We start from the raw sequence: 27,337 nt of genomic DNA, 5'->3' as shown, positions 1-27,337 counted from the left end.
CTTGCTCTGCGGCAGAAGCATCAGTAGCGTAGCAGATCTAGTTCGACAGGACCAATTGCCTCTCAACATGTCATACCCACGTTCACATGCTTAAATCTCCATGAGAGTTGTCATGACTGAAAAAGGTTTGTCAACTTTTAAAAGGAGAAAACGATTCCCATGTCAAAAGGTCATGCGTCCAATCAAATAACAGTATTTTGCCACAAATGCGTGTCATTCTATAGAGGCTAGATGCCAAAATAGACATGTCATGTGACATGCCCTCATTCTTGAAAGTAATGAACAAAACTATTCAAGGTAAAAAAATACTGCATAGGCTATATTTAATGAAAAATGTGGTGAATTATTGGCTGATGAAATTGGCCTGAAACTATCAACATTCAAGTGAATCCTATTGCATCCTGTTTAGCCCATGTCATAGTAATTTTTCATATTGTTGGGCCTATGCTGTTCATTGTAATATTAATAAATATATACAGTGTGAAATTAGATTTTAAGGATATTTTATTCACCACATGACGTACAATGCAAAATCTGGATCTTGAAGCAAAACTAGTTTAGAATTACTGTGCCAACAGTCCATCAGTTTCCTTTTCTCCTTTGTCTACAAAGACTCACATCAGACGATCTTTAAAATCACTTTATTTCAAGATTCAAGAGTAATTCACAGTCTCCTAATGTAAAGCCAAGGTTGACATTAAGATAATGGATATTTACAAATAAAACGAAATAAAAAATTACACATACAGAAGTCAGTAAAATAATCTGGGCTGTACCGAGTTCACAGGTGTGTTCAGGTTCTCTTCAGTATCTCACCAACACTCAATCAAATCATCACACACAACTATCACATTACTGACCAGTCAACACCAGTGAAGATAACTACATTCTTTACATAAACAACTTTTACAAAAACACTTCCCTTATTTCAAAATAACTCAACACAATTATTAAAGGTGCTGGAAGCGATTTTAGCGTTCTGAAGCTTTCCTGTGACTGAGCCATTGAATTAGCCACGCCCCCTTATTCCAAAACCCCACCCTCCGAAGATCATTTCGAGACCAAATCAGAGCAAAATAGCAGCATTGTTTGTTCCTGTGTCTGTCAAATTCAACAGTGGCACAATAGCGCCCTCAACTGACAAACATTATGAATCAGGGCCTCGATGATCCGCTTCAAATACAACACTATGAGAACGAGCAAAATAACTGACAGGTGAAAAGCGTCATTTTTGTTTGCTGTTTACAAAGTCTACAGCTATCACAGAGACTGATGAGATATCAGGACACTTCATTAATATCTTTAAGGGAGTAGGAATGTTTTTTGCATACTTTTCCATGAAAAAAAAAATCACTTACAGCACTTTCAATCATAATAAATGAAAAGTTTGTATAGTTGCCAAATATGAGGGGGGAAATTTTTTTTTGAGAAACTGGTAATAGAGGCAAACATTAAGTAACATTACTTGTACCTTTCAGAGTAGCAGTAGATATACCCAATGTTTCATCGATTTTAAAACATACAGAAGTTATATAGACAGGTGATGAGATCACATCCATGGTGCAGAGTGACATCATTATTCATAAGAAAACATTATTCCATAGTCCTATCTATGTGGGAAATTATTCCTGTATAATTCTAAATGTGTGTTTGAATGTATGCGTCATGGTGTAAGCTTCTATCTCTAAAAAAGACATCAAAAACTAACAGGATGCAGGCCTAAAAGTTTGTCTACATGTTCCACTGTGTAAAGGTTTCTTAAATATTTGCCTTTTGTCTTATTGACTGCATATAAAACAAAATAACCGCAGTGGAGGCTTGTGTATGTGTGCATACAAGAGAAAGGTCTGCACCAATGTTGTGAATGTTTGATATGTTGTGTTGTTATACATGCACACATCCTAACACACACACACACACACACAGATGCCCACAAAATTAACTCTGCCCCTGTTTATGTTTCCAGACCCTGCCAAAGTAGGCAAACACAGTGGGCAGCCCAACTCTGTGCAGCGCCCCCTCTGGTATGGAGGAATGACAGCAAGAAGAGGAGGAAGAGTACGTGATGCCTCTAACCTCCCCTCCAGACACTAGCGATACCGCAGGATCACAGGAACTGTGAAAAAGATAGGGAAAAGAGGACAAGAGGGATATAAAACAAGAAAAAGACAACTTAAAGAGCACCTATTACCTTTCATGTAGTGTGTTATATAGCTGTTTATGTAAAAAAAAAGTCTGCAAAGTTTCAAAAATCAAAGTGAACGACAAATGGAGTTATTGACTCCCAAAAGAAAGAACCGATTCTGAACACCTGAAACAAGTCGTTAGTAATTCCAGACTTCCTGTACTAACCTACGTAATTTGGTAACAAAAAACCCGCCTCTGGTCTGTTTTCATGTACAGCCAGTGCACGCTGTTAGCCTCTGCTAACCGGCTAACTCATGTTGTTATTGTCAAACTACATATAAACTTACCACAGAGAAACATCCTGTTCTCGTCGTGCTTGCGATGGTGGTTCGGGTTGATCTTCCGATGTATCACTATCGGACTCGGGCTCAAATTGGTAAGGTAAAACAGACATTTTTTCAGACAGAGCTGAAACTCGGATATGGTAGTGGGCGTTTCCTTTCCGACACGCGCTGTAAGCGGTAGACCAATCAGAGCGGAGGAGTTAAGAATGAATCCTTTAGAACGGATCATTGAATGAGTCGTTTTTGACAAAAAAATTTTTTTTGCTGCAATTTAAATTATGAGCAAATTAAAGTGTTTTTTGACCATGGATGCATGTAAATCTATTGTATGAGACCTTTAAAACAAAATTAGGCAGGTTTAAAAACCATAATAGGTGCTCTTTAAAGCCAAATAGATATCTCAGGTGCAAAAGCAGTTGCTTTGACATTATGCTTGTGACTGGGTCATAAGGTTGTCTGAGATTATAACATCTTTTAAACAAATACAAATATGATATTTGGGTCCATGTTACAACAAAATGGCTATCTGCATGTTGGATAATCCACCTGACTTTGATTTCACTGCTTAATCTTTTAAGAAATAAAATATTTTTTCAATCTACTCATGTCAACATTTCTTTTTTCAAGACTTTAAGCCTTTAATGAGATTTATTTATTAAAAAAAATGTATGTCACTGGATGGTTACACCACTTTTTATGACTAAATCCCTTAAATTTTTTGTTCAAAATTGACTGAACTTGAACAACGTATACAAGCACTTGTTTCGTTTGAGTTGCATTTTTTTATGTTTTTTTTGAATAACTTTTTAAAAAATGAGCATGCGTTCTAAATCTCCCATTTTACACGTTTATTTTTTGTATGAGCGTGCATGCATAAATATGTGTGTGTGTACTTACCGATAATGATAAGTAGGAGAATGACCACCACCAGCACCACGATCATTGTCACCTGGGGACAGAAATAAAGAGAAAATGACAGTTATGATATATTATTTACTAAAGTATTGACACTTCAGATGAGCCATTGTGTAAGACATCTAAAAACAAATACATTTTGTCAAGAATATATGTCTGGTGCTTGCTCATGCAAAACTCACTGCCATGATGCTAGGGTGTTGTGGGTGGTTTCCAGGGTGTTGAAATACAATTGCTAAGGTGTTCTGAGTGTTAATTTTACACAGTTTTTTGTTTGTCTATTGACAAAAATGCCCTTTAACCTTAGTATAATATTTCATCATGTCATATTCATTCATTTTAGTTAGTTTTAGTCTGATGAAAATAATATCTTATAGTTGATGATGAATGTGCAAAATGAAAAAAGTATGTCAATTTGGAACAGACAAAACTTTAAGCATATATCAAACAGATAAAAGATACAAGCAAAATACAATTGTCCTTGTAAAAACCTGAGCTCCTGAAATAAAAATGAATAGACTGAAGAATTAGCTACTTTTTAGAAGGTAGTCGACTATATTCTGAATTCTTCATGCTTTAGAGACTGTTATTAATTTTCAAGGTTTATCCAGTTTAGGATTTAGCATTACGTGTGGCATGCTATTACAGAAACAGCATATTCACAATGCAAGTTACACATATTCTAAAAAGTGCTTCACTTCAAGTTCACCTCTTCATTCGATTCACTCTGCAGATGTTAGTTGTAATATAGTGATTTTTGTATAAATAGGATGCCTTTGAGTGTGGTAATTAAACCATTTTAAAGTGCTTCATTTTGCCAGTGTTCAGCTCTAGCGGAGAAATCCATATCTAATATTTCCTTCTATAAACAGATGTTTCTCTAGATGTTCCTTCTTCTGTTTATATCTTGCACTGTTAATGTCTTGTCATATTTTCATCAACAGTATGCTTTAGTAAAATCGTTTAATTATCGTCATGATGTGCCTTTTTCGTCGCGTTTTCATTATCGCTGACGAAATCAAATAACCCTACGTCAACAAACAATTTCGCCAGTGATTTCATAGACGAGATTAAATTGATAGTTCACCCAAAAGTGAAAATTCTCGCATCATTTATTCACCCTCATGCCATCCCAGTTGTGTATGACTTACTTTCTTCTGCAGAACACAAATTAAGATTTTTAGAAGAATATTTCAGCTCTGTAGGTCCACACAATGCAAGTGAATGGTGACCAGAACTTTGAATCTTCAAAAATCACATAAAGGCACAATGAAAGCAATCCATAAGACTCCAGATGTTTAATCCATGTCTTCAGAAGTGATATGATAGGTGTGGGTGAGAAACAGATCAATATTTAAGTCAAATTTTCTTTAAATCTCCACCTTTGACCGGCCCAGACCAGTAGGTGGCAATATGCACAAAGAATGTGAATAGACAAAAACAGAAACAGAAGAATGTAAAAGTGAAAGTGGAGATTTATGTTAAAAAAGAACTTAAATATTGATCTGTTTCTCACCCACATCTATTACAATAGTCCTGAAGACATGGATTTAACCACTGGAGTCTGATGGATGACTTTATGTTTCCATTATGTGATTTTTGGACCTTCTAAGTTCTGGTCACCATTCACTGGCATTGTATGGACCTACAGAGCTGAGATATTCTGCAAACAAAAATTGTGTTCAGCAGAAAAAAGAAAATCAAACACATCTGGGATGGCATGAGGGTGAATAAATGATGAGATAATTTTCAGTTTTGGGTGAATTATCCCTTTAACACTGATTGCTGTTCAGTTGTTAGGGTTTTCTGGGTGGTTGCTAGTTCCTTAGATATGATTCTTGTCCCTCCAACAATGGATTTTTTGGCCGTTTTACCATACACCAGGTGAGAATCATAAGTGCGATTGCTTAGGAATGAGTTACGTGTCGCAAGTGTAATGATTTCTGTAACCAATCAAATTTGAGCATTAACATGCAAACCTAAAAGGAGTGATTTTACACTAAAACCTGAACAAAGCACTTCAGATGTGGTAGATCATCTAGGGTGGAGGCCTTACCTTCTTGTCTCTCCACCACATCCTCCTGTGGATCTGCTTGGCTCTACTGCTGAATGCCGACGCATTGTCCGATAGGCTTTCTGAAAATCATGTGACATAAAAGAGGATGAACATGGGTACTAATGTTGGCTTTCTTGTATGATTGCGCCATTAAGATCTTTGTGGAGGAAATCAAGTGTTGTTCCACTTTTTTCATGGCCCTGTGTGCTATTACATGAGCTCTTATTCATCTGGGACTGTTTGAATACTGATACTTCTGTCTCAAGGAGATGCTTGTTGACTTTCTTAATGATGTAATAAGATGTCACCACTCTACAACATGTGGAAACACAGAGCTTCATTAGTGGACTAAACAAGAGTATATACAATAGTCTTCTATGGTTTAAATCTGCCACAATTCAACAATATCACAGAGACTGACTGTGTACTGGCAGAAAGATACAGAGAACAGAGATGTCTTACTAATGCAGACTGATTACACCAGCATTACACTGTTTCTTTGTGTTTAGCCTAAAAAAATCATTTTTCTTGGACTGATGATTGTTACATAACTACATAACAGCCTTTAGATTACATCTATTTTTCACCATTAGGGCAAAGCCATCTAAACATTGAAACCTAAACAATACTGTTTATTTAATCATATGTTCATCATTATGCACGCACAAAGGCAGCATTGCAGACAACACATGGCAAACATTCCCTTGTGCAAGTGACAATATCTTCCAGATGTTGCTCTATAAAGCTACTTGTTCTCCATTTGCAAGCAAAGAGAGGGGACGCCTTGTTATGCAAACAAAAGAAATAGTGAGCTCGTTTACATGGACATCAGAAAGACATGTTTTGTGAGAAAGCTGCTTAAGACATGTTTACATTAATCAAAATGCTGCTTTCTGCAAAAACCCTGGAATAAACTGTTATCTTAAGTGCATGTAAGTGGGGTCACTAATACATATCCTCAGAGAAAGCAAAAGCTCTACTCTTTATCCCTTAAAGGAACAGTTCACCCAAACATGAACATTTTGTCATTATTCTCACTCTAAATTCATTTATTCTCACTGTCATTATTCTAATGTCACTCCAAAACCAAACGAATTACTTTTTTTCCGTGGAACACAAAACAATAAATTAAAAATCTTCACATGGCTTTCTGCCATTTAATGGAAAAATGACAAAAGGGCAAAATCACAAAACATTAGTAAAAGTAGACTGAAAAGAAGTAATTCAGTCTCAAATCAAATCCTTGATGAGCTGTTTGCAGCACCCAAAACAAATATGGCTACTACAGCGCAGGTTGGATGTCAGTAACATCAAAAACATCATTGAGCCCACTGGCCCTCCTATTACTTATGGTCATTTTCAACCGTAATCGATTTTTCCAATTTAATAAAATTGGTTTCCTTTATCTGATAGGTACAAGACTTGATGACTTTGCTCCCACTTGCTATCTGAACACACACACACAAAACTGACTTGATTCCATAGGTTTAAGTGGTCTTGAAAAAAAAAAAAAAAGCAACACCTTTTACCTTTGCGGTCAATATTGACCGGCCATAGGACAATGTGAAAGACTATAATACAGCAATATTTGGAGGGATTTGTGAAATACAATCTATAAATCAGCCACAATGTAGAAAAAAACACATAGAAATGAAGGGGTGACTATAAAACATCCAGAGTGCAAAACATACACACCCACTCACAGACCCACAATATGAAAAAAAATGGGTGTGACTAAAACTGGCAGAAGGCAGAACACACAAACCAACACATACACAATCACATATGTACTCAGCGTGCACGCACACGCACACACACGCAAACACACACACATGCACGCAAACAAACATGCACACACACATGCACGCACATACACACACATGCACGCAAACACACGTATGCACGCAAACACACACACACACACACACACACACAAACATAAATGGATGAGACTGACACAACCAGAAAGGAGAATGCAGAATACACACTCATGAACTCACACGCATGCACGCAAACAAACGCACACACATACACACACACAAACATAAATGGGTGAGACTAACACAACCAGAAAGGAGAATGCAGAACACACCCTCATGAACTCACACACACACACTCAGAAAAAAGATCAGAGAACAAATTCTGAGTCTGAAAATTACATTTTCCACTGTGGGAAAGTTTACGCTTAGGTGCAGGGCCTCATCATCCAGACGTCCATCTTTTCAAATTGAGAAATGTACATGTAAATAAGATCCAAATAGCATAAAATCCTTAAAAAAAAAAAAGAAGTGCATAATTTTATTGGTATTACTCTAGGTAGAAGAAAGAAAGTCATTCAGGTTTGGAGTGAGTAAATGATTACAGAATTTACATTTTTGGGTGATACCTTTAATGCCAGTTTTAAGACTATTAACAGATATTATCAGATCAGCTTGGACGAAACCATCTGCAAATATATTTACACACCGGTAGTTTATTTTTCACATGAGGGCCCGAAACAAGAAAAATCTCACATCACTGTGTGAGACACGGGACATTTTACCCAAAAATGTCTCCTGGCTATGTGTTCCAGGCTGTTCCAAAACAGAATAACAGCAATGGGACATGACTCACTAGAGTTTAAGGTACAATGAAATATGAGCAGAAATGCTTTAAAACTAATATAAATGATTGTTCCTTTGAAACTGGGGATTCAAACCACTTTCCCAGCAGAGCGTACAGCTACCTAGATCAAGTTTGTTCAAATCTTTTCATTTTGACTCAGTTGGGATAGCGGAGTTTGGTGACACCTGGCTTCCTATTCTATTGCCTAACATGTGTGTTGGCCCAGGAGTGTGTTTGTGTGTGTACTAGGGCTGGGAAAATCAGTTGTATTTAAATGAATGTGCAATTTAATTTAATTGGATTGAAATATGTCGGAAACATGCCTGACATTCAAAAATACAGTATATTGCACCCAAAGCTAATGTGTAATTTAATTTAATTAGTTCAGGAAAATGGCTAACATTCAAAACTCAACTCAACATTTCCACCTGTTTGTTGCTGTCAATTCCGAACAAAGAACCCTCAAACAAGTACAGAGTTCTGAAAGAACTAAGCTAATCACTAGTTTGATCTCCAGCCATTCTGTTGTTGAAAAACTGAGATGCATTGAGAATGATTTGGAATCGCACTGGGACTCCCTGAAAAGTGACTGAAGACTACCTCTTCTACTTTCTATGTAGTGATCCGACTGCATCTGTCTTACCAGATTTGTCCTGCAGGTCTTCCAGACGTTCCCCTCGTTCAATCACTTTGGAGATGTTCTCCTGCATGACGTCAATGACTTCATCAACCTGAGACTGCACTCTGATGGCCACCAAGACAGAGAGGACAACATGAGAAATGCAACAATCTGCCACTTCCATTTCATTCAACAGAACATTTTAACAGCTTAGGTGCACATGTTCTTTTCCGTGACTCCAATATTTTGAAGAGAATTTAGGCAGAATCCATACTTATGTAAACACCTCAAAATTAAACAAGATATTATGACTATAAACTGTTGACCCTGCGGTGTTGCAAGGAGGTGAGAATGTTTTGTTAGACGTGGCCCAGACACATCCAAATAGTTTGAAATATTTGATCTGGTACGTGTGACACACAAAAGACGCACTAAACAGCTTGTGAGGTATTTAGCTGCTTGCACATAATTGGAAAGAGGGCTGGCATGAAGACACAGACCTGCCTAGTACCCATTGCCCGGTCCAATGATCTGCGCCAAAAACCCAATCACACAGGAGCTCTCACATCTTTTGCACCTGAGAGGGTAACTGCCATATGTGCCTATTCTTCTGAATAAGGATGGGTCACAATAGTTGACTAACTAGTCGTCCAATAACAGGGAGTCAATTACTGAGATCAACAAATCTTTTTCTATGTATTAAGGCTGTCAATTTAACATGAAAATTCAGCATGGTTAATATTTTAATTGTACTGTAATCGATTACACTTAATCATGCTCCCTGACCATATGTAAATTCTTTAATAAGGAATTTTCCTTCCAACATTCAATTCAAGCTTGAAGTGCCACCAACAAAAGTCAACGAGTCTTAGTCAGCAGGGGGCAGTAAGCACAACTCCAGCTGTACAGGCAACAAACCGACAGCTGTTTAAAGACAGCTGGATGGACCAGAGTGAAAAAAAATGCTAGAATGCTAGACAGCTAGAATGCCAAGGATCTGTAAATCTGTCATTGCTGCACGTGGACAATTTTTTGATGAGAACTCTTTGAAGTAGTTTAAGTTCTGATTTTTTTTTTTTCAAAAATGTAATAGTAATTTTTCACATTATTAATGTCCTGACTATACACTGTGATCAGTTGAATGCCACTTTGGTGAATAAACATACCAATTTTATTTCCATAAGAGCAAAATCTGTACATTATTCCAAACTTTTGGCCGCCAGTGTGTATATATACATACATATATAAATAAATATACATTTTAGTTTTTATATTTTTCAAATATATTAATCCCTATCCAGTTATCCTTCTGAACTTTAAAAACCCACAGACATGACTGAGGTAATCGCAAGAATCTGAGATGTTTGTGGAAAGGCAACAAAACCACTGGCAAAATCTGACCTTTCATGGTTCCCCTTTAAAATTCCGGACTTTTATGTGTTACTCCACCAATGACTGGCTGTCCTGCATGTGGTTACATAAACCTAGTGTGGCGCTGCTGCTCACACTAGGTCGAAATTCTCCTGGGTTTCCTTTGGGAGAATTACTGAAGCGTACGAGTTTGTACCAAAACTCAAAACAAAGCACAAAGAAAAGTTCACATTCTGGCTACGATAGCTACATCAGGACCCAAAGATGGAGATTTTTCAATTTTGTCTGTTGCTGTTTACTTCAGTCTGCAAATATTATGTTGTGTTATAGAAACCCAGATGGTTACAGTGACTCCATTCTTTTCAGAATGGAGGTGTGTCAGTGGGCAGGTGTTTTCACAGAGGTAATTTAAGAAGTTACATAAACTCTGCAAAACAGAGCGACATTGGCATTGCTGATGCAATGCCAGTGATTGTGCTGTCCACAACACAGTGCCATTGGACGTTATTACACATATGTGTCTACATTCCTCAAATGAACCTGTCCAGCTATTTCAGATTTTGCTCTGGCTGCCTTAATCTCTTCTTCATGTGTCCTTTTCATCTAACATCTGTTCATTTCACTTACCTTCTCACTGGGGTATTTAAAGTTATCTTCATAAGTTTACATACACCTTGCAGAATCTGCTAAATGTTTAATATGAAACAATTGTTTACTTTTATGTTCTGTTTCCTTGCATGTTTACTTACATGCTCTGCACAATGTTTCTCCATTGTGAAAACATGATGTTGAGATCCAGCTTTGCCAGTCAGGACAATTGAGGGACTTATGCACAACTACCACAAAAGGCTACAACCACAAATTTTTTCTCAAGGTAGTTTCACTATCGGTCGACCTCTAATGTATATACACTGGCAGCCAAAAGTTTAAATAATGTAAAGATTTTACTGTTTCGGAAGGAAATTGGTACTTTAATTCACCAAAGTATAGTCAGGACATTACTGATGCAATATATACAGTTGTGCTCATAAGTGTGCATACCCTGGCAGAAACTGTGAAATCTTATGGCATTGATTTTGAAAATATGACTGATCATGCAAAAAAACTGTCTTTTATTTAAGGATAGTGATCATATGAAGCCATTTATTATCACATAGTTGTTTGGCTCCTTTTAAAATCATAATGATAACAGAAATCACCCAAATGGCCCTGATCAAAAGTTTACATACCCTTGAATGTTTGGCCTTGTTACAGACACACAAGGTGACACACACAGGTTTAAATGGCAATTAAAGGTTAATTTCCCACACAGATACTGAGCCATGGGGAGCAGAAAAGAACTGTCAAAAGACCTGCGTAACAAGGTAATGGAACTTTATAAAGATGGAAAAGGATATAAAAAGATATCCAAAGCCTTGAAAATGCCAGTCAGTACTGTTCAATCACTTATTAAGAAGTGGAAAATTCGGGGATCTCTTGATACAAAGCCAAGTTCAGGAAGACCAAGAAAGATTTCAGCCACAACTGCCAGAAGAACTGTTCGGGATACAAAGAAAAACCCCACAGGTAACCTCAGGAGAAATACAGGCTGCTCTGGAAAAAGACGGTGCGGTTGTTTCAAGGAGCACAATACGACGATACTTGAACAAAAATGAGCTGCATTGTCGAGTTGCCAGAAAGAAGCCTTTACTGCACCAATGTCACAAAAAAGCCTGGTTACAATATGCCCGACAACACCTTGACATGCCTCACAGCTTCTGGCACACTGTAATTTGGAGTGACGAGACCAAAATACAGCTTTATGGTCACAACCATAAGCGCTATGTTTAGAGAGGGGTCAACAAGTATTGTGCTCCTTGAAACAACCACACCGTCTTTTTCCAGAGCAGCCTGTATTTCTCCTGAGGTTACCTGTAGGTTTTTCTTTGTATTCCGAACAATTCTTCTGGCAGTTGTGGCTGAAATCTTTCTTTGTCTACCTGATCTTGGTTTGGTATCAAGAGATCCCCAAATTTTCCACTTTTAATAAGTGATTGAACAGTACTGACTGGCATTTTCAAGGCTTTTGATTTCTTCTGATATCCTTTTCCATCTTTATAAAGTTTCATTACCTTGTTACGCAGGTCTTTTGACAGTTCTTTTCTGCTCCCCATGGTTCAGTATCTAGCCTGATCAGTGCATCCACGTGAGAGCTAACAAACTCGTTGACTATTTATACACAGACACTACTTGCAATTTAAAAAGCCACAGGTGTGGGAAATTAACCTTTAATTGCCATTTAAACCCGTGTGTGTCACCTTGTGTGTCTGTAACAAGGCCAAACATTCAAGGGTATGTAAACTTTTGATCAGGGCCATTTGGGTGATTTCTGTTATCATTATGATTTAAAAAGGAGCCAAACAACTATGTGATAATAAATGGCTTCATATGATCACGATCCTTAAATAAAAGACAGTTTATTTGCACGATCAATCATATTTTCAAAATCAATGCCAAAATTTCACAATTTCTACCAGGGTATACAAACTTTTGAGCACAACTGTATATTATATATATATATATACACACACACACACACACACACACACACACACACACACACACACACACACACACACATTATCGTATAATATATATACACTGGTGGCCAAAAGTTTGGAATAATGTACAGATTTTGCTCTTATGGAAATAAATTAGTGCTTTTATTCACCAAAGTGGCATTCAACTGATCCCAATGTATAGTCAGGACATCAATAACGTAAAAAAATACTATCACAATTTGAAAAACAAATTTCAGAACTTCTTAAACTACTTCAAAGTGTTCTCATCAAAAAATCCTTCATGTGCAGCAATGACAGCTTTGCAGATCCTTGGCATTCTAGCTGTCAGTTTGTCCAGATACTCGGGTGACATTTCACCCCACGCTTCCTGTAGCACTTGCCATAGATGTGGCTGTCTTGTTGGGCACTTCTCACACACCTTACACTCTAGCTGATCCCACAAAAGCTCAGTGGGGTTAAGATCCATAACACTCTTTTCCAATTATCTGTTGTCCAATGTCTGTGTTTCTTTGCCCACTCTAACCATTTCTTTTTGTTTTTCTGTTTCAAAACATTGCCTTTTTCTTTGCAATTCTTCCCATAAGGCCTGCACCCCTGAGTCTTCTCTTTACTGTTGTACATGAAACTGGTGTTGAGCGGGTAGAATTCAATGAAGCTGTCAGCTGAGGACATGTGAGGTGTCTATTTCTCAAACTAGAGACTCTGATGTACTTATCCTCTTGTTTAGTTGTACATCTGGCCTTCCACATCTCTTTCTGTCCTTGTTAGAGCCAGTTGTCCTTTGTCTTTGAAGACGGTAGTGTACAGCTTTGTATGCAATCTTCAGTTTTTTGGCAATTTCAAGCATTGTATAGCCTTCATTCCTCAAAACAATGATTGACTGACGAGTTTCTAGAGAAAGCTGTTTCTTTTTTGCCATTTTTGACCTAATATTGACCTTAAGACATTCCAGTCTACTGCATACTGTGGCATCTCAAAAACAAACACAAAGACAAAGTTAAGCTTCATTTAATGAACCAAATAGCTTTCAGCAGTGTTTGATATAATGGCAAGTGATTTTCTAGTACCAACTTAGCAATTTAGCATGATTACTCAAGGATAAGGTGTTGGAGTGATGGCTGCTGGAAATGGGGCCTGTCCAGATTTGATCAAAAATGACTTTTTTCAAATAGTGATGGTGCTGTTTTTTACATCAGTAATGTCCTGACTATACCTTGTGATCAGTTGAATGCCACTTTGGTGAATTAAAGTAACAATCTCCTTCCGAAACAGCAAAATCTGTATATTATTCCAAACTTGTGGCTGTCAGTGTGTGTGTGTGTGTGTGTGTGTGTATATATATATATATATACACACAGTTTTTTGAGAATCACCTGTGAACTTATCAGAAAAGGGGTAAATGTAATCATATGCCTGCAATGCTATACACACTGCTAGACACACACACACATACGTACTGTCTAATTTTATCATTTTGGGCACCAAATCTTGGTCCTGTCGGTCCTCTCCTGAAAGAAACCATAGATTCCATATTATTAACCAAAAAACAGCCATAAACAGAGCTTTGCCCAGAAGGCTGTATGCAAACGATAATTAATGTCAATGTTCTATTCATTCATCAATGCATGGGTCATAATGTTAAACTACTTCATATGATGTCATGGGAAGTCCAGCATAGAGGAAAAGCAGACTCACAGGAAAAAGTCTTCCTCTTCATCAGAGTCTTCCTCCAGTAGGGTTCTCTACAAGTTTAGAAGATCAGGATGACAAAATTGGTGGAGGGTGGGTTTATTGCATTTGTCAGAATTGAGGTGTTTGACATAACAGTGAGTAATCTAAGATCTAAGAAGATCTTATTGTGAAGTATATAGTCATCTGCAATCCATCATGGACAACAGAACAATGTGAAGAACACAATGTGGTAACGGCATGTGTGACGCAATATCCTCAGAACAAAATTCACCTGAGGACCGAGCCATCTAAAGTCATCTATACTGACCAAATTCATCTGATCAAATTTACTGTTTGCAATGAATCACAGATCAGGATGCATCTAGTCCAATCTTTCATTTGTTTTGCTGTAATGCCCATGAATGATCACATTTAACAAATACCTCACCAGTGAATTCAAGATCATTTCAACATCCCAATGATTAATATTAAATAAGACTCCATAACTACATGCAGACTGGTTACACTCCCCTAAAAATCCATCTAGCCAATTCTGTGCAAATGTCAACATGCAGTGTTTACCAAAGGACCAAACCTCTTCCATCGCAGAAAGTTGTAAATTATTCTAGTCAACTGAACATGTTTCTCTGTTAATTGCTGGAATGCTGTCAGCTACTTACATCACTGTCTTTTCATTCGCGATAATCTCAAGGTGTCACGCTTTTTGTCTGGCAGGCTGACCGGCCTTACAGGCTCCATAATGTTAGGGTCGTCAGTCGGTCAGACAAAAAAAGCATGACACGTTCTACTACGGATTCAGTTAAACTCAGTCTGATGTGCCCCAGTTTACTGCGCAGACAAAAGAGTGCAATGCCTTCACTTTGACACAAGCACTGAAAGCAGTGAATTTTAATTAAAAAAAATTGTAATTAAAATTATGGTAGTGTCAAAGAATTTTAGATTGTTTCCCATCATATTAGAATTGCACGTCTTTAACACTGGGATTTACTTAAAAAAAAATAAAATAAAAAAAAAAGAAGAAGAAGAAGAAGAAGAAAAAAGACACTTAAATCACATGTTCTTGAGAGATAACTCTTCTCCATTCTGTGGGTATTATAGTTCCTGAATTGTTAAATTGTGAAATTCAATTCACAGCCTTTCTACAAAGTGCATTGTGTCCCAAAAAGTGATATCCATTTTTGTCACATCTGTAATGCAAATTAATTTCCCCATCTAGATTGGAAAAAACATAGACTGATACTTTGATGTCTAGACAGACTTTTCTGTGTCTGCAGGGGTTTAGGAAAACACATTTAAATGATTCCATTTACTGGTAATTTCAACTTTCTCCGAGAAGTTAAATTTCTCTCTTGACTGCAAATCCCAGACTGATCTCATGAAATTAAAGTGAACATGACAACATTTTTGCAATTCAAAATGTACATGCTGTATATCACGTTTGGCTGCAGGTTTCCAGTGAAATGTCCAGCTGGGGGCACCAAAAGCAAGTAAAATGGTGTTGCATTTTATTGTGAATTTTACCTTAACATACCTCCCTAATGTGAAACTTTTGCCTGAATCTAACCAATATTGTTTTAAAATATAAATGAGACATTTAAAAAAAAGACATCCTTACAAAATCAACACCTAAACTTAACCATTAGTGTTTTAAAATATTTATGAGATGTTAAAAAAGACATCCTTACCTTATCAATGACTAAACCTAACCATTAGTGTTTTAAAATGCAGAAGCAAAATGAAAAATCACATTTTCGGAACCAACCACATCATTTCGTGCCGCTTCTATGACTCTGTAATGTCACTAGGGGTGGACCGATATATTTTTTTTTAGGGCCGATATGATAATGATTATTAGTAAACAAGGATATTGATAACCGATATTTGGGTCCGATATACTGTACATTTGCAGTAAAAATGAAAATTGTAGTGTCTAAATTTACACTTACACAAACTCCAACACAAAACGTCCTTTAAATGCCTATGAACACGTGTTTAGTGAAATACTGCAAAAAAGAACATTTCACTGTTATCTTTTGAAAAACACTAGAACACAACATATATATATATATATATAAAATTCTTCCAAAAATAAAGTGGAGGGAGCTCCTAGCAGCATTTCTTTTGAACTGATCCTTTAAATATAAAAAAGAATGAACTAAACAGCTCAGAATGTTATGTATTAACATGTGATAACAGATGACAATTAACGTTATTGGAGTTGACGCTCTTCATTGAGCTAGCTGGCTAGCCCGTTTAGTCAAGCACAAAAAGTACAATGGGATTTTATTCACAACGGAGGTAAAAGGATTTATCGCTAGCAAAGTTGACATTACGTTTGCTAAACCTCCTAACGTTGGTTAGCTAGCTACTACTATCAAAGCCATCATCAGCTATAACATGTAAAAACACCAACTCATGTGGGTGAGTCCTCTGTTAAATCAGTCCTTATCTCTGCCGCCCATGACTTGAGTGACAGTGAATAAAACACACACATTTCACCTGAAAACTGTAGGGAACTGTACCTGGAGATGTGACCTACAGAGTCACGTTTTCACTATGAGACCAGGTATCCTTAATTGCCCATTTCCAGATAGTCAAACCTTTACTACAGAATATAAAAAGAAAGACGAAGTCTTTTCACCAGTCACAGTCAGTGGCAACTACATAACCAGCACGTGGAAAGCCACATTCATCTGATGTCTTACAACTAAATTAAAAGTCCAAGGATTTAAATTAAATCCTTTAAAGTCCAGATGCAAATTGAAACATTTAAAAAAAAAAAAAAAAAAAAAAAAAAAAAAAAAAGCCAATAATAAAACACTGGTTTCTTTTCTACTGAAGACTTGAAGACTGGAATTACTGTTAATTTTGCTGCTACATTATCCAGTATACTAGTTAATAATAAAGTGTTTCTTAATAAGCTATACATTTATATTGAAATAATGTGTAGTTAGTGAGGTTTGTGTTTCTTTACGTATTAAAGAGTACACCCAATTAGTTCCACACAATAATGTAAAGATATTCTAAACTGATTATGCAAAAAAACAACACCGGTATCGGGATCGGGATCATTATCGGCCACTACTGAGATTTCAGATATCGGAATAGAATCGGAAGAGAAAAAGTGGTATCGGTCCATCCCTGCTCTTAATCACACTTCAGACAGGCGTTATATCCAAGTGAAATACAACAACAAGTTTATCACTATACCCTGGCTTTGGCTTCTGGGTGTTTTACTGTGGTTTTTTTAATGACCCAGTGTCTCAGTGCTCAAAACTTGCACAAGACAGACTCATCTAATGTCAATTGTAGGATCAGTACAAACAGATCCTACGGAAGGTCTCCACCAGTTTATAAACCCAGTGAGATCAAATCTTGACTTTTGTACTCCAACTGTAAGACATCAGATACTTCATATGCCACAGCCTGAACCTTGGACTTAGGATAGACCTCACCGAAATTACTCGCCGATTGAACTGTGATGCACCTCATTGATCTCTGCCTGGATCACCTTTGTTTACTGATGAACTACTCTCTTGAAATGGAATACCTAGATTATGATTTAATTGGCAACAAAACCCTTCATCAGCCAACTAACAAAGGACAATGCATCTATGTGAACTTCTGCAGTTAATCCAGGATGAACTTCAAAGACATTAGTCATTAATCTTACAGTTCATAAAAATCTTTGTTTAAACACTGACCCTTAACACTTACTTAGTTTAATCATTTTAAACCATGACTTGCACTGCACACAAATAACTACTATTGGCATTATATTCATGGTGTTTAGCCAGAGGGGAACTGGCCCCCACAGTGAGCCTGGTTTCTCCCAAGGTTAATTTTCTCCATTAACCAACATCTTATGGTGTTCCTTGCCACAGTCGCCTTCGGCTTGCTCACTGGGGTTCTAAATAGAATAATTAACTATTTAATTTTATAAATGATTTACCATTACACAATGATGACTCTCAGACTTTATAAATATTAAATTTTCATTTTCTGTTAATGCATGACTTTCTGTAAAGCTGCTTTGAAACAATGTGTGTTGTGAAAAGCGCTGTACAAATAAAAATTACTTGACTTCACATTGATTTTGCCATTTTCATCCTGATTTTTTGCTCACATACTGTATATAAGGTATTATTTGGGGTGTCCCTATTACCCAACTCTATTACCTTTGTTACAATTTAAAGGGATAGTTCACCCAATTTACTCACCCTCATGTTATTCCAAACCCTTATGACTCACTATCTTTCTTTTAAAGACTTTAAAAATGACACAGGGAGACACAAACTATATTTAATGATAATTTTGGTTCCTTTTTTAAGCTTTTAAACATCCACTGCCATTGTATTGAAAAGACAGACAGCAATATCCATTAAAACATCTCCTTTTGTGTTCTGCATAAAAAAAATATTAAAAGTAATTGGAGTAGCGACTCGTTTGTTTCAGAACACGTACAAATCTAGTTTACATATATTATTATTTTAAGTACTTATTCCTCCTTCACATCAGTTTGTCCATCAAAGCTATCATTAAGACATGTGGTTACTGCTTGTTGTTGTCAAGGGCAAATTGCTCTCTGAAGTGTTGTACAACACAAGGGTATAAAAGTGTGCAGTTGTGTGTGACAGTACATGGACACTGCTGTTTTAGATGAATTAGTTATGTAAGAGCATTTCTGTGTTCTCCTGCAGTGCAGACACTAAGGAACATGAGGGGAGAGCTGTTTATTCTTCCTGTAAACAACACAAGCAGATCACAGAGCACAAGGGCCTTCTGGGGTATTTAAAATTGCAGAGACATGCAATACAGGCCTGGCTCTGATCACCTACTGTACGAGCATCTTTAAACCTCATCACATGCTGTTCATTTAAAGGGACAGTTCACCCAAAAATGAAAATTCAGATTTACTCACCCTAATGCTGTTTAAACTCATAGCCTTTCTTTATTTCGTGGAACACAATGGAATGTTAGCCTCGGTCACTGTTCACTTTCACTGTACGAAAAAGGTGAAGAAAAGTGAATGGTGACCGAGGCTCTGAGTCTTGAGCGTTCTTTCTAAAGGCCCATTCACACCAAGAACGATAACTATAACTATGATAACTTTAACCGTAAAGTTTAAAAAATTGTTCTAACTGTAAGAGAATAGCGGAACGATAACTTTAACGATAACGACACAGAGGAAAGATATTGTTGGGATCACTTTCAGAGTGATTTTTTTTCCAGCTGATGAATCAAAAAAACATTGACAGCCAATCAAAAACCATCCAGCTTTAAAGGGCTCAAGCCGCAACGTGCACTCATCTTCAATGTAACACATTCCAGCACCGGATTGCCACTTATTATAACACATGCAAACTAAATGGAATCTCCTGCTCAAGAACCGTCAATGTGTTTCTGCATTTTTCTTCAGTATTAACGGAGATGAATAAAAGGCATTAAGGTATAAATTACCTTGGTTATCCAGCGCTAATGTCGACAACATTGTCTTGACTCTTTTGAAGTTGTTTGCGTCTGTTTTTCTTTTGGTTTCTTTGCAAAACGTAGAGCAGTAGCAGTTCATCTACATCTATTTTCTTGACTGTGAACATAACTGCAGCGCGCGCTTATAATAAGCAAAACGTTATCATCCATTGGTGTGGACGCTAATGTAGTGATCATCACAGTTATCGTTATAGTTATCTTCCTTGGTGTAATCGGGCCTTAACATCTATTTTTTGGGGTGAACTATCCCTTTAAATCAGTGTTATTACTGACATGTATTTTTGTATTATGTTTTTTACACAAAACATAAAAGGAGACTTTTTTTTTTTTTTTTACAAATCTTTATGCAGCTCTTGCCATACATAGACAGTTTATCGTGACCATGTCTGTAAAGCAAAAAATTTAAATAAAACATATTCATAAAAGTATCATAAAAGTAGTCCATTTCACTCAAAAAAAAATGTACTTTCATTATTGTCAGTTTTACTTAATACTCCCAAGTTCATATTACTCAAAAAATGTATGTAGCCAAGGGAACTTAAATTAACTGAGTTGATTCAACTAAAAAAGGTGTCTTGTTAGCTTTACTTAATCCATTTGCATTGGGACAACATTATTTTTTTTGTTTAGTTAACTGAAACTGGGCAGAGGATTTCTAGTTCCCAGCAGGTTTTACATGAGACTTAACACTCAAAATGTCTTATGTTGTAGTAGCCTAGGTTGAGGACCAGTACATGTTGAGTATTCTAAATATTGCTTTATCCACTGTGCAACTGCTGTGCTAACCATAGCTTAGTGACCAAGTTGCACTCAGTAGTTCTTCCCACCAGCACGTATTTAGAATGCTACCATTTACTGTCACTAGCTGGCATATCACTAAAAGGGTTTAATTGGACTTATATTGATATGTTAAATTTTGTTGGGTTTACTTGATTCAGTTAGGGTTCCTCTACTTTATTTCAAATCTTCTTAAGCCATATAACAGCTCTGCATGTGGTAAAGACCAAAATGTAAGTCTTTATTTAATTATACTATTATTATGCCCCAAAGCTTCCCACCACGGGTCATATGGCAAAAAGACCAAGCCACCCAACCCCCAACACCCACCCCTCTGCCCCAGTTGGATGGAGAAACAAGAGAACCTATTGCCCACCCTAAAGGTCAAAATGCCTACCAAAGATCTTATTCTTGTACCGGCACTGCTTTTTGTTCTACGGAATAACAACATTATACAGGATTGAAATGACATGAGGGTAAGTAAATAACAACAGAAATATTATTTTTTTGGGTGAATCATGCCTGAAGATTAAGGTCAAGACATGTTTATCAATGCAATATTACTCATCTACATGGTAAGAACTATTAGTGGTGAATCTTCCAGAACTCTCATTTTGGAGATGCCGTGACTTACCCTCTCACTGCGAACAGAGCCGGTGACCTCATCATCGTTCAGATGCCGTTTGAATTTTGGAGGCATGGTGGGGTCGAGCTGCTCCTCCCTCTCTGGCTCACTCTGCAGGCAAACACAGGAAACACAACTATGATTGACCAGTGTTTAAACTGAAATCAAATTTAGCTTATACTAAGTATAGGCTAACTAGCTAGAAGTAGTATAAAAAATATTTTCAAAAGATAATTTCGTTAAACTTGTTAAACGTACACCCAGCTTGAGGTGAGAGGTTTACTATTGCCATGCAACATAGGAACTTAGTGCATTAATATAAATACAGTCACGGGTGTGCATTTATTTGCTATTTTAAAATGGCACCAAACGCAGCTCATCCAATCAGATTTTATAGCTGAAACTATCCGATCTATAATCCTTAATTTAAACCACACTGTGACCAAAAAAAGAACACCTATACTGACTGAATAGCCAAGCACTGAACTCTTACTTGGTTAATTAGAGTGAACTTTAAGCCATAAAAGTGTGCTACTTTCAAGTAAATCCAGTCGGAATCCAGATGAGAGACCACCCCGTTATTTTTAACTAGTTTGGTCATGGGCATAAATCTAGCCGTATCAATTGTAATATGCTGCTTGCAAACATCAAACAGACCAGTTAAAGAGAGATTTCCAGGATTTGTGAAAGTCATAAGGATCCTTAAAGTGTCTTTACCTTAAATTCACACTGCAGTTCATGTATGGTTCTACCATTCAGCCTTTCTTTTACAAACCTGTAGCCCCTAGCTTTGATGTCACAGCAGGCTTTCATCTAACAACAATCAGACTTATTTAATTCTAGTATATGCTAAATACGTGACTAATTCTCATATGGACCCTCTAATGGCCCTAACAGTTTCTCACACTCGGTAAGAGTGTAAATCTGGGATCAGTCATGTCCTGATGAGTCTGAATATACAGTAATAACATGTCAGATAGTAGTGTAGTGTCCCTACTTTTAGATAGACAGCCTGCTCCCCAACACTGGTCAGCTGTGAGAATATGGAATAAGTAACGTGTGCATTTATGGAAGACTATGTATAAAAGCTGTTCCCCTAATAATAATTAACAATGCCATCCATACAGACTAGATTAGAGATTAATTAGAGGGTATCAAGCAAGCCATTAATTAATAATTAATTCTTGCATTTTTTGAGAAGTGTGGCCTATTCTCTTCTTCTAACAGATAAAACGAAATCTGCTTCCTTCCTTTCTTCTACCCTCTAGACAACATGCTCAACCCAAACTCCATGTCTGGTACCATTGAGTTCACTGTGGTCTCTTTGAGACTGCTCTCTGCTTCTCTTGCTGGAAGAGATGATGGAAAACGGCTTCTCTTTTATCCAGGAGCACAGCAGAACGTTCCAGAAAACAGGAGCAGGGGAAAGAGAGGCTGGGGATAGGGAAGTAGAGAGGGAGGTTGGAGGAGTGATGGGGAAGTTGAGAGAAAGCAGAGCATGAAAAGGTAAATAAGAGATGCCAAGACGACAGAGAGAAAATGATAAAGTATCTAACATTTATCCACTGAGACCATGCAGATATTTAAATATTTCCTGATCTTTCACACTCAATATTTCAGTGCAAGAATAATTAATTAGGCAAGGCCAACATGTGCAGGTAAGACTACTTAGTAGGGCTGCACAACTAATCTGAAAAATAACCAAGATTGCAATTACAGCTGGTGCAATTAACTAATCTTGAAAACTGTCAATTATAAAATTCCCTTCGGATATACTCCAGTCGTCTCTAAATTTTCTATTTACAATGCAAATTTTCTAACAGAATCTGACTTCTTGGCATTTTCTGTGCTGATTTTGATGGAAAATCTCAAATATTTTAAAGTACTACTGTCTTAGTGGCTACAGAAAGTATTATCAATTTAGCTAAAAGATTTAATCAACAAACACACAACGGGCAGGGAATGTTTGGAAATTAGTGGGTGATGTGTTTCCCAATTCTGCGGAATTCTGTGCATGCAAATTCCTTTTGCATATGGCCATCAGACAAAGTCATAAGGAGTGAGTTTAATCTGATGCGTGTTTTATGTCTCACATGGACACAGTTCTCAGGTTATTTTTGGATTTGTGGCCTAAAGAATATGGCATGCAGTTAATATTAAATGTTTTTTAATTTAAATACTATTAATAGAAATTAATAATCCCAATTAAAATATCAAGGGAAATAAATTGACAATTATTATTTTTAATTATGCAGCCCAACTACAGTGCTGTGAAAAAGTATTTGCCCCCTTCCTGGTTTCTTCTATTTTTGTGTATTTTTCATACTAAATTGTGTTAGATCGTCAAATGAGATATAACATAAAACAAAGGCAACCTGAGTAAACACAAAATATATTTTTCATTTCTTTTTTTTTTTTTTTTTTTATTGAAGCAAAAAAGTTATCCAACACCTATATCACCCATGTTAAAAACTATCTGCCCCCTTAAACTTAATAGCTGGTTGTGACAACTTTAGCAGCAACAACTGCAAGCAAACACTTCCGATAACTGGAGATCAGTGTTTCACAACGCTGTGTTGGAATTTTGGCCCACTCTTCTTCGCAGAACTGCTTTAGTTCAGCCACATTGGAGGGTTTGAGCATGAACTGCCCTTTTAAGGTCCTGCCACAGTATCTCAATCGGGTTCAAGTCAGGACTTTGACTAGGCCACTCCAAACTTTAATTTAGCTTATTTTGAGCCATTCAGAGGTGGACTTACTCCTATGCTTTGGAACATTGTCTTGCTGCATAATCCAGTTGAACCTGAGCTTCAACTCACGGATTGATGACTGGACATTCTCCTTTAGTATTTTCTGGTAGAGAGCAGAATTCATGTTTCTCTCAATTATTGCATGTCACCCTGGCCCTGAAGCAGCAAAGCATCCCCACATCATCACACTACCACCACCATGCTTGACCGTAGGTATGATGTTCTTTTTGTGGAATTCTGTGTTTGATTTACGGCAGATGTAACGGGACACCTGTCTTCCAAACAGTTCCACTTTTGACTCGTCAGTCCACAGAACATTCTCCCAAAAGGTTTGAGGAACATCAAGGTGCGTTTTGGCAAAATTCAGATGAGCCTTAATGTTCTTCTGGGTTAGAAGTGGCTTTCACCTCGCCACTTTTCCATGGATGGTATTTTTGGCCAGTGTCTTTCTGATAGTGGAGTCATGAACAGTGACCTTTATTGATGAGAGAGAGTCCTGCAGTTCCTTAGATGTTGTCCTTGGCTTTTTTATGACTTCCTGGATGAGTTGCCGCTGCGCTCTTGGAGGAATTTTTGGCACGTCGGCCACTTCTGGGAAGGTTCACTACTGTGCCAAATTTTATCCTTTTGGAGATAATCGCTCTTAATGTGGTTATTTGGAGTCCCAGAGTCTTTGAAATAGCTTTGTAACCCTTCCCAGACTGATGTATTTCAATCACCTTTTTCCTCATAATTTCTGGAATTTCTTTCGGCCTTGGCATAGTGTGCTACAGGGTGAAACCTTTTAGCTAACTTCATGCTGCTGAAAAAGTTCTATTTATGTGTTGATTTGATTGAACAGGGCTGGCAGTAATCAAGCCGGGTGTGTCTAGTCCAACTGAACCCCATTAGCAGTGGAGTCATTCAGGTTCCTACCATCTCACAGGACCTGAAGTGGAAGACCCACATTGACTCCATTGTGTAAAAAGGCCCAGCAGAGGTTCACCAGCTGAGGAAGTTCAACCTGCCACAGGTGCTGCTGATCCAGTTGTACTCAGCAGTCATTGAGTCTGTCCTCTGCACTTCAATAACTGTCTGGTTTGGTTCAGCTACGAAATCAGACATCAGAAGACTACAAAGGACAGTTTGGACTGCTGAGAGGATTATTGGTTGCCCCCTACCCCCCCTTCAAGAACTATACAATTCCAGAGTGAGGAAAAAGGCTGGAAAAATCACTCTGGACCCCACTCATTCTGCCTTTTACCTTTTTGAACTGTTGCCTTCTGGCCGACGCTTCAGAGCTCTGAGCACCAGAACCGTCAGGCACAGGAACAGTTTTTTCCCTCAGGCTATCCATCTCATGAACAGTTAAATTGCCCCATTGAGCAATAACTATGTGCAATACACAGTTTAATCTCTTTTTATATTTATCCAACACATCCAACCTCTTCTGCCATTTCATTCCTCTAAAAATAATAATAATACAAAAAAATTTGCACTGTACATAACAGATTTGTATTTTGCACTTTACATAACAGATAACAGATTTGTATTAGATTTGCACTACCCATGTGTATGTGTGTATGTATGTATGTATGTATGTATGTATGTGTATAATTACAATTATTTTTTATTATTATCTATGTCTTGCTGCTGTTTTAGTATTGTTGTACACTGGAAGCTCCTGTCACCAAGACAAATTCCTTGTATGTGTAAGCATACTTGGCAATAAATCTCATTCTGATTATGAATGCAGTTTCATAGATTTGGGGATTTAGTAACTAAGGGGGTATTGGATAACTTTTTTGCTTCAATAAAAACATTACCATTTAAAAAATGTATTTTGTGTTTACTCAGATTGCTTTTGTTTTATTAGATTTTGTTAGAATTTTTTGAAACAATTTAGTATGAGATATACACAAAAACAGAAGAAAACAGCACTGTGCATAAAGGTGCACTCAGTAATTTAAAAAGGTTTTACTCCTAAAGAAATGAATTCTAATTTGGAGCATATGTATAAAATCACGAGCACTCACACTGAGATGAAAACTCCAGTCATATCAGTAACCTTATAAAAGCGGTTTTATTCTACATGTAAAGGGTCCCCTCACGGGGGCTGCCACGTTGGGATCACATGACCAGCCGAATACTACTTGTTTTTTATCGCTTTAAGCAACCACCCTGTGCTTGGACACTTTTACTCTTGGATTAAATTAATCAGGGCTGACTGCAAATAGTGAATTTCAACAATGGCATCAATAACTGAAAACTATTTTGATTTTGAATGATGCTGCATCCACACTGCTCGGTGTCAGAGTGACTCCAGGACGACTGTCATAGCACCTTTACTGCACCTTTAAAAAGAACAGTTCACACAAAAAGAGGTGTATAGCTGGGAACTTGGGACATGATTAAATATATCTGGCCTTGCTGTTGTCAATACAAAACTCAAACAAACCCACAATGAACAGTCAAGAAATATGACTGTTGAAGCATCACTGCCATTAAATTAAGAAATGCAATCAAACTGAATCAGAAACTGCTTAAATTCCCATAAACTGAGTCTATCCATAGCCTAATGAAATTATCAATAAAGTCATCATTCACTCACCGGTGAATAAACTTAAAATCAACCTAACAACCTTGGCTTTAACGTCTATATGGCTCTCTATTATGAGTATAAAATCAAACAACTCCTAAATGTACAGGTCTTTCATATAATGACAACATATTTCCGTTAATTTCTAATTAAATCTGTAACAACCTGTTAAACAGAGCTGTATGCTAGTCCAGTGGTTCTCAACCAGGGGGCCGGGACCCACTAGGGGTCCTCAGCACACTTCCAAGGGGGCCTCAAGATGACTTAAATTTCATTTTAAATAAGAAATATTAAAATGATCCACCTTAATTAAAATGCTAAAAAAAAAAAAAAAAAAAAAAAAAAAAAAAATTACTTTAAAGTTATGCCTACAAATCATAAACAGACTCCTTCTGAAACTTCTAGAATCAAAAATTATCCATGATTAATTGTTTTAATCAGACACGTCTAGTTTCGAGCGGTGGGGGGGGGGGGTCTTGGAGTCAAAAACCACTGTGCTAGTCAACATGCAAGCATGTAAACATACTGACCCCGCACGATACTAACAAACCGAGACGAGAACAGAGATGTTGGGAAACCAACAAGCAAGGAATCAAATAAATGTGTTTATAGGAGAAGGGATTTGTGAAGAGATGGATACAATGACGTGGAAAAAGATGACATGACAGCTAGCATCAATAAACGCTACACTGACACATAAACACACGCACAGGCCTCACAAGAGTCAGCTCTCCACATGATCTACCTGAATGCGGCTGTTTGTAGCGATAGAGTAGATCCTTGTATGAATAACAGCGGCAGTTTCTTCTTCTTCGTTTTATGGCGGTT

The 27,337-nt window shown here is 37.2% G+C and overlaps 2 protein-coding genes across 3 annotated transcripts in view; one reads left to right on the top strand and one right to left on the bottom strand.

The window, feature by feature from the left end:
• The window catches only part of LOC127416091 (protein PRRC2C-like), a 73,905-nt gene extending 70,833 nt beyond the window's left edge, over window positions 1–3,072 (top strand). Inside the window, exon 34 of the transcript XR_007893038.1 lies at window positions 1,967–3,072. The gene's annotated coding sequence lies outside the window, so the exon portion shown is untranslated. The remainder of the gene's footprint in view (window positions 1–1,966) is intronic.
• Window positions 1,968–27,337, bottom strand: LOC127416116 (vesicle-associated membrane protein 4-like). 2 transcript variants are annotated; one of them, XM_051655269.1, is made up of 9 exons: window positions 27,255–27,337; window positions 22,484–22,615; window positions 21,191–21,292; window positions 14,293–14,339; window positions 14,055–14,105; window positions 8,690–8,790; window positions 5,443–5,522; window positions 3,369–3,420; window positions 1,968–2,116 (listed from the first exon to the last, which is right to left on the bottom strand). In XM_051655269.1, the coding sequence occupies exons 2-9, from the start codon at window positions 22,484–22,486 to the stop codon at window positions 2,091–2,093; spliced, it is 462 nt and encodes a 153-aa protein (XP_051511229.1). In that variant the 5' UTR covers window positions 22,487–22,615; window positions 27,255–27,337; the 3' UTR covers window positions 1,968–2,090. The 2 variants fall into 2 exon arrangements, with proteins under 2 accessions (XP_051511229.1, XP_051511230.1); XM_051655270.1 differs by lacking the exon at window positions 22,484–22,615 and having other exon boundaries at window positions 27,255–27,324.

Source organism: Myxocyprinus asiaticus, chromosome 25 (genome assembly GCF_019703515.2).
Source record: "Myxocyprinus asiaticus isolate MX2 ecotype Aquarium Trade chromosome 25, UBuf_Myxa_2, whole genome shotgun sequence".
Lineage (NCBI taxonomy): Eukaryota > Metazoa > Chordata > Actinopteri > Cypriniformes > Catostomidae > Myxocyprinus > Myxocyprinus asiaticus.
The sequence above is the reverse complement of the archived record's forward strand: the minus strand, read 5'-3'. Positions and strand labels throughout refer to the sequence as shown.

Coding starts and splice junctions, on each gene's coding strand:
- LOC127416116 (XM_051655269.1), bottom strand. Junction 14,106..14,292: donor GAAGAGGAAGACTTTTTCCT/GTGAGTCTGCTT, acceptor GGTTTCTTTCAG/GAGAGGACCGACAGGACCAA. Junction 2,117..3,368: donor TCTCCTACTTATCATTATCG/GTAAGTACACAC, acceptor TCTTTTTCACAG/TTCCTGTGATCCTGCGGTAT.